Source organism: Ranitomeya variabilis, chromosome 3, assembly GCF_051348905.1.
Source record: "Ranitomeya variabilis isolate aRanVar5 chromosome 3, aRanVar5.hap1, whole genome shotgun sequence".
NCBI classification, from domain to species: domain Eukaryota; kingdom Metazoa; phylum Chordata; class Amphibia; order Anura; family Dendrobatidae; genus Ranitomeya; species Ranitomeya variabilis.
Window position 1 is genome coordinate 432,704,322 of NC_135234.1, and position 8,463 is coordinate 432,712,784.

The window sequence follows — 8,463 nt, forward strand, 5'->3', positions numbered from 1 at the left end:
AGAATAATTTAGCAACATTTACCGTAGTAATAGCTGCACTACTAGAACACTTAATTAAAATGGAGTCATTAGATTGCTACTTATAGCATCAATGTCAAAAATGCCCATTTATTAAATAAAAAAAACAAGGACCGATAACATTGGTGTTCTAGTAGTGCTGATTTTATTGCAGTATATTTTGGGGTACATAATTGTTTTGCAGCGTGTTTCTTCATCTGCCTTCAGACGTGCACGTGCAATATAGGTAATTCAGCCACCACTAGAACCCCAAGATGATCACTGTCTTATTAAGTAATCTAATTGGAAATTTCTTTTCTGCCTTTTCTTTTTACTAGTTTCTTCACTATTTTTTCTTGTTTTTCTCAAAAAAGCTTATATACGATGGGGGTAGAAAAAACAGAGTGGCTCTGCAAATCTTAATCACGCTGACCCATTCAGGTCTATGGGTACGTGGAAAACATTGGCTGTCATCCGAGTGCAGTCTGATTTACACGGACACAGACAATGGAGAAGATGGAGAAATTAGGTTCTCCATCTTCTCCACACCTGAGAGAATCGTGTCACAGTAAAAGGACACTCCGCTCATACTCTGATCAGGGTTTGACCCTTATCCGAGACCCACCCAGGGTTTGGTTTCACTTAGGTTTAAATTAGAAGTGATGAAAGAAAGATAAAATATCAATTTTTACTGGTATAATAAAAACAATAAAAATCAGGAAAAATGCAAGACTGAAAAAGGACTCCCACTCACAATGAAATATTAGCAAACAGGTCACACATTTTTGTGATTTGAAATTAGTATATTGCGGTAGATAAATAAAGTGCCATATGACTGAATAAGAGCTGCACAGCAAAGCCGAAACAAACACATGACTAGATATATCTGTAAGGGTACAGTGCTCAATAGTACATCAGATTAAAGGTAATCCATATTGCCTTGCATATATAATTCAGGTAACCAGAAAAAAACTGTATGCTGTAATAAACGACCCCAAATGGTTCATAACTAGCTACAGGTGTCCTATGAAGGGCATCCTGCCAGTTTAATCATGATCAGGATGCATGCAACAAACAGACTTCATTGCTAGTTTGGATAACAAATATATAAAAGATGTTTCCATAAAGAGTCACATTGCATGAAGTGTATAGTACCTGCATAGTGAATGCTATTCAGGAGTAAAGTAAAGTCTTTTGTCCTTGAGCCCCTACTTGCACGTTTCGCCCAGCTTCTTAATGGGTGAAGTTTCTGCAGTTTCATTACCATAATTGATACAATTTTCGTGGAAGAGAATCATTCCTCGTGTGAGCGAACCCCGGCAGTGAAACTTTTGCTATAACAACAGGGAATAACCTCTTTGATGCTGTGATAACGATTGACCAGGGCTTTAATTATTAGTTCAAGTAGTGCTGTGTATATTGTAAATGATCAAATTATTACACGTTCAGGTCTTTGTGGGGCCAATAAACATATTTAAGAAAAAAAAAATGTTCTGGGAAAAAAATGTAAGTAGAAAAAATAGAGTAAAACATTTTTTCTCTAAACAAGATACTGAAGAGGAAAAATTGTTTGTTTTTTTTAATATATATTTTACAGCCTGCAGAGTGAGATATGTGATGGGGAGGGTCTTGTATCACCCAAGAGAATGAAGTTAACATGTTATGTTTGTTAAATGGTAAAATAATTATTGCAAAACACTTTCAAAAAAATAAATAAATAATACAATGATTCTTATTGCATATTTTATTAGGAAACGCTTTAGTGTTTGTTGAAAAAAAGCCTGTTATATTATTTTCCATTAGTACTTTTGCATACCGTATTTTTTTCCTCCTAATTCTCTAACCATGCAGCATGAGTAAAGCAAAGTTCCTTTTGTTGTAATCGTCTCTTAATATTTTCCTTCTTAATATTTGTCTCCTCCAGTTCAGGATTGATAATGAATGGTGGACCTGGATTGATTATGAGAGATTCCAAGAACTGATCCGTATACATGAGAAGAGTGGAGGCACCAAGACCTTCACAGCCTTGGATTATGTTGCAAAAACTCCCAACTGGGCTTTGTTTGGTTCCACTGAGAGGGGGTTTGATCCTGTAGATACACGTTTTCAACGGAAAAATAAAACTAAAGATATTTCCGGTTGCTAGCTCATGGTCCTTGAGCATATTGGGAATCTGTTTTGCTTTTCATGTTCACAAATTGAACTTTTGGAAAACACGGTACTTGGGGTCCAAATTCATTATTTGCTGTTTTTTTAAGTCTCATTTCTATATTGACTTGTGGTTTTTGCTGGTGTTTTTTTGCACCAAACTCATGAAAATAGTGCACTATTTTTGCAGAAAGCCCGACACCACCTTTTTTTTTCTCCCTGCATTTAACTGCAAAACTTTTTGTACTAAATAGTGGCAAAAACAAAGTGGCTTAAAGAATGTGAGTCGCATTTCTATCTGGAAAAGCCACACTGACTTAAAAATCAGAAAACTAAACCACAAAAGAAAACTGTAAAAAAGGTGCAAATCTTTGAGTTTGTCCCAAATTAAAAAGTCACAAATTGAGTTACCGTACTCATGCAAATAAAAGATAGAAATGCAATAATGAATTGGGCCCTTAGTTTTGAAAGTTGTATGGTTATTTCCAATAATTTTCTCAGTAGCAACTCCAACATGTCAGGCTAACGTTCAAACTACAATATTATAAAAACTTTTTTTTTTAAGGGGAGATGTCCTATCATAAAACCTTTTTCTTTTGAGTCCTTCATGCCTTGGTAAACAGTTGTTGTTGTTTTTATGGTTTCCTTTAATGATTTTAGGACATTATTTTATTACTTTGGGGGGAAAAAATTGTACCTGAAAGCTAGAAAATAAAGTTGTGAAGGGGTTGGATTAAAATAAGTGTTCTTATTTTTTTTGTATAGAAATAAAGTTGCTATAAAGAATGACTAGATTGTCTTTTTACTTGTGGAAGATTGTGTGCTGGTAGACACTATAGGGTCAATGCAGTCAGCGATAGCGAAGCAGAAGCTCGCCTTTACTTTGATTTGGTCGTAAAACCTGTGTTAAGATCATTTCTCAAGTGTCTCAGGAGTTTTTTTTTCATCACAACACCAGAATGCATGCTGCTCGTGCTACTTTGAGCAGCCGCTGTGAACCGTCTGCCATGGACTGTAGCATCTGCTGACTTGTCTTCCATCAAGCACATCAGTGGTCAGGAATTGCAATGGGAGCTGCCAGCAGATCTTGGTGATTTGTATGCCCAAGTGCATTCATCGTGGCAGAACATTCCTCAGACAACCGATAATAACCTCATAGCGTACCAAGGCAAGTAAATTGAGATATTTTTGAAAAAAACATGCTATTTTTTTCATCATTTGCATATCATTAACCCCTTATTCCCATATGATGTACTATCCCGTCAAGGTGACCTGGGACTTAATTCCCAGTGACGGGATAGTACGTCATATGCGATCGGCCGCGCTCACGGGGGAGCGCGGCCGGGTGTCAGCTGACTATCGCAGCTGACATCCGTGACTATGTGCCAGGAGCAGTCACGGACCGCCCCTGGCACATTGACCCCCGGCACACTGCGATCAAACATGATCGCAGTGTTCCGGCGGTATAGGGAAGCATCGCGCAGGGAGGGGGGCTCCTTGCGTGCTTCCCTGAGACCCTCGGAGCAACGCTTCTTCTCCCTGCAGGTCCCTGATCCAAAATGGTCGCAGGGCTGCATCCGGGTCCTGCAGGGAGGTGGCTTACAAGCGCCTGCTCAGAGCAGGCGCTGGTAAGCCTGCAGCCCTGCATGTCAGATCGCTGATCTGACAGTGCTGTGCAAAGTGTCAGATCAGCGATCTGACCCTATAACATGATAAACCCCCCCCCCCCCCGGGGCAATGTTGTAAAGTTAAAAAAATATATATATTCACATGTGTAAAAAAAAATTCCTAAATAAAGAAAAAAATATATTGTTCCCATAAATACATTTCTTTATCAAAATAATAAAACAAAACAATAAAAGTACACATATTTAGTATCGCCGCGTCTGTAACGACCCCACCTATAAAACTGTCCCGCTAGTTAACCCCTTCAGTGAACGCGGTAAAAAGAGGCAAAAAATGCTTTATCATACCGCCGAACAAAAACTGGAATAACACGCGATCAAAAAGACAGATATAAATATCCATGGTACCGCTGAAAACGTCATCTTGTCCCGCAAAAAATGAGCCACCATACAGCATCATCAGCAAAAAAATTAAAAAGTTATAGTTCTCAGAATAAAGCGATGCAAAAATAATTGTTTTTTTTCTATAAAATCGTTTTTATCGTATAAAAGCACCAAAACCTAAAAAAAGATATGAATGTGGTATCGCTGTAATCGTACTGACCCGAAGAATAAAACTGCCTTATCAATTTTACCAAACATGGAATGGTATAAACGCCCCCCAAAAAGAAATTTATGAATAGCTGGTTTTTGGTCATTCTGCCTCACAAAAATCGGAATAAAAAGCGATCAAAAAATGTCATGTGGCCAAAAATGTTATCAATAAAAACATCAACTCGTCCCACAAAAAGCAAGACCTCACATGACTCTGTGGACCAAAATATGGAAAAATTATAGCTCTCAAAACTATTTTTTGCAATAAAAAGCGTCTTTTAGTGTGTGACAGCTGTCAATCATAAAAATCCGCTAAAAAACCCGCTATAAAAGTAAATCAAAACCCCCTTCATCACCCCCTTAGTTAGGGAAAGATAATAAAATAAAAAAAAATTTATTTATTTCCATTTTCCCGTTAGGGCTAGGGTTAGCATTAGGGTTAGCATTAGGGCTAGGGTTGGGGCTAGGGTTAGGATTGGGGCTAGGGTTTCAGTTGGAATTGAGGGGTTTCCACTGTTTAGGCACATCAGGGGCTCTCCAAACGCAACATGGCGTCTGATCTCAATTCCAGCCAATTCTGCATTGAAAAAGTAAAACAGTGCTCCTTCCCTTCCGAGCTCTGCCATGCGCCCAAACAGGGGTTTACCCCAACATATGGGGTATCAGCATACTCAGGACACATTGGACAACAACTTTTGGGGTCCAATTTCTCTTGTTACCCTTGCAAAAATAAAAATTTGGGGGGCTAAAAAACAATTTTTGTGGGAAAAAAATGATTTTTTATTTTCACGGCTTTTTAAACTGCGTTATAAACTGTAGTGAAACACTTGGGGGTTCAAAGTTCTCACAACACATCTAGATAAGTTCCTTGCGGGGTCTAGTTTCCAATATGGGGTCACTTGTGGGGGTTTCTACTGTTTAGTTACATCAGGGGCTCTGCAAATGCAACGTGACGCCTGCAGACCAATCCATTAAGTCTGCATTCCAAATGGCGCTCCTTCCCTTCCGAGCTCTGCCATGCGCCCAAGCGGTGGTTCCCCTCACATATGGGGTATCAGCGTACTCAGGACAAATTGGACAACTTTTGGGGTCCAATTTCTCCTGTTACCCTTGGGAGAATACAAAATACACGGCTCTGCGTTATAAACTGTAGTGAAACACTTGGGGGTTTAAAGCTCTCACAACACATATAGAGAAGTTCCTTAGGGGGTCTACTTTCCAAAATGGTGTCACTTGTGGGGGATTTCAATGTTTAGGCACATCAGGGGCTCTCCAAACGCAACATGGCGTCCCATCTCAATTCCAGTCAATTTTGCATTGAGAAGTCAAATGGCGCTCCTTCCCTTCCGAGCTCTGCCATGCGCCCAAACAGTGGTTTACCCCCACATATGGGGTATCTGCGTACTCAGGACAAATTGTACAACAACTTTTGGGGTCCATTTTCTACTGTTACCCTTGGTAAAATAAATCAAATTGGAGCTGAAGTAAATTTTGTGTGAAAAAAAGTTTAATGTTCATTTTTATTTAAACATTCCAAAAATTCCTGTGAAACACCTGAAGGGTTAATAAACTTCTTGAATGTGGTTTTGAGCACCTTGAGGGGTGCAGTTTTTAGAATGGTGTCACACTTTGTTATTTTCTATCATATAGACCCCTCAAAATGACTTCAAATGAGATGTGGTCCCTAAAAAAAAATAGTGTTGTAAAAATGAGAAATTGCTGGTCAACTTTAACCCTTATAACTCCCTAACAAAAAAATTTTGGTTCCAAAATTGTGCTGATGTAAAGTAGACGTGGGAAATGTTACTTATTAAGTATTTTGTGTGACATATCTCTGTGATTTAAGGGCATAAAAATTCAAAGTTGGAAAATTGTGAAATTATCGACAAATTTCAATTTTTTTCACAAATAAACGCAAGTCTTATCGAATAAATTTTACCACTATCATGAAGTACAATATGTCACGAGAAAACAATGTCAGAATCATCAGGATCCGTTGAAGCATTCCAGAGTTATAACCTCATAAAGGGACAGTGGTCAGAATTGTAAAAATTGGCCCGGTCATTAACGTGCAAACCACCCTTGGGGCTTATGGGGTTAACATGTCTTTTAGTCCTTATTTGATCATGCCTGGATAGCACCTTATCCAAGCACGTTTTCTATTCACTAGTTTTCAGATATTCTGCTTTCTCTAAGGCTATATTCACATTGACAGTATTTGGTCAATATTTTACCTCAGTATGTGTAATCCAAAACCAGGAGTGGGTGATAAATACATAAGAGGTGACGTGCTTCTATTATACTTTTCCTCTGATTCTTTCACTCCTGGTTTTGGCTTATAAATACTGATGTAAAATACTGAACGTGTGATCGTGGCCTAATAGTGATAGAAAATTGTTTGAAACTCATGAGGAAAGGTAGATAACCTCCAGAATGTACCGTATATATTTGTGTATAAGCTGAGTTTTTCAGCACTTTTTTTTGTGCTGAAAACACCCCCCCCTTCCCCCTCGGCTTATACACGAGTCATGGTACAGAAAGCCAGCGGGGGAGGGGGGCGGCGGAGCAGCATGTGCCAGGAGCCGGCGCACACATACTCACCTACCTGCGCACTCTCGGTGCTGGCATTGCATCTTATTCTGGCCGCCAGCGCCTGCCTGCAGCTCTTCGTTTGCTCAGCGGTCACGTGGTAAGGTGATGAATATGGACGTACCTCCACTCCCATAGGCGTGCAGCGCATATTCACATTAATGAGCAGTACCAGATGGAACGAGATGCAGTGCCAGCACCCAGGGCGCACAGGTAGGTGAGTATGATGTTTTATTTTATTTTTTTCAATAGGAAACATGCTTACCCATTTTTCCTTGGCAAAAGTAGGTGCATCGGCTTATAATCAAATATATACGGTAAGTAAATTATAGCATTAACAGTACATAGAAAGTTTTCTGTTTTTCAATTAGTTATTTGCAAATTGTTTCTCTCTGCTCTGTCTTCTACTTCCGGCCTTGTTGTTATTCACATTCTGTGCCAGTTATAACTAGATTATTAAGTTTGTGGATTGTCAGGTGAAGGATTGAAGCAGTTTCACTGTACTGCTATTAAAACTTACCATCTAACACAATATAGAGGCTTCCAATGATGACTTGTTAAGGCGGCTGTGATCCAGTTATGTCCCTGTTTTCAAGCATCAAGTAGCATGTAATGAGATTGAGCAGCCAGTTGTCATTGCTTTTATACGTGAGTGAAATTACAGTAACGCATTGTGACTTGGTTTGAAATGAGATCTTCCATGTGTCAGCAGTGTGAATTTGGGTAAGAAAAGTAACAACTAAAACTGAAGATTCATTCACTCAGACTGAACACTACAATGACACAAGTATATGATTTATTTATTATTAATCCTAATGCTCCGTGGCACAAATATGCGTCTGAGCGAGTCTTCACAGCCGGCCTCTGACTCCAGCATCAAATCATGAATGAGTGCATGGAGCCAGCTGTGTTAAACAGCCAGCATCTGCCTCTATTTCAGCAGCTATAGCTTGGTGTTATCATTGCTGTTTACTCCGCCATCAATTATAATATTAAATCACTGATAGCGGCACTTAAAAGAATTGTTCGATACATAAAATGACTTTTATAAATGTCTATTTTTAATCCTTACTAACTTTTGTAATGTGCTTAATCTGAAAATTCTCTTCGGTTATCCCTATACAGCTAATCTCTATATCTGTGTTACTGTGACACTTAGTTTGAGGGCAGTCTCAATTGAGATGTCATCAGGTTGGCCTTGCAGTCATGTCTCCTCAGGTTCTGTCACTCCCACTAAAGCAGAACATCCTCTTGTGCTGGCGCTGCAGTCACTTATCACAGATTCTTTCACTGTTGTCCCAATGACTTCAGACATGTGCTGCCTCTGAAGCCGTGAAGCGTGCACCCGGCTTTGGAGACATAATGACGTGGGAAAAGTAAGCTGCTCGAGATTTGTAGAGAGGTCTCGATGACTCCGGCTTTTGCAAATCATGTTATCAGGGGCATGGGCTTGTTAGACAGGGTATTTAGGAACCATGTACAAATGCTGCTGTGATGGAGGGCATAGGGG

General features: G+C 39.3%; 1 protein-coding gene across 1 annotated transcript in view; it reads left to right on the forward strand.

The window, feature by feature from the left end:
* LOC143816258 (S-adenosyl-L-methionine-dependent tRNA 4-demethylwyosine synthase TYW1-like) overlaps positions 1–2,934 on the forward strand; it is a 284,094-nt gene extending 281,160 nt beyond the window's left edge. The window contains exon 16 of the mRNA XM_077296426.1: positions 1,922–2,934. Coding sequence (XP_077152541.1) covers positions 1,922–2,143 — 222 coding nt within the window. The 3' untranslated portion in view covers positions 2,144–2,934. The remainder of the gene's footprint in view (positions 1–1,921) is intronic.
* The last annotated feature ends 5,529 nt before the right edge of the window (positions 2,935–8,463 follow it).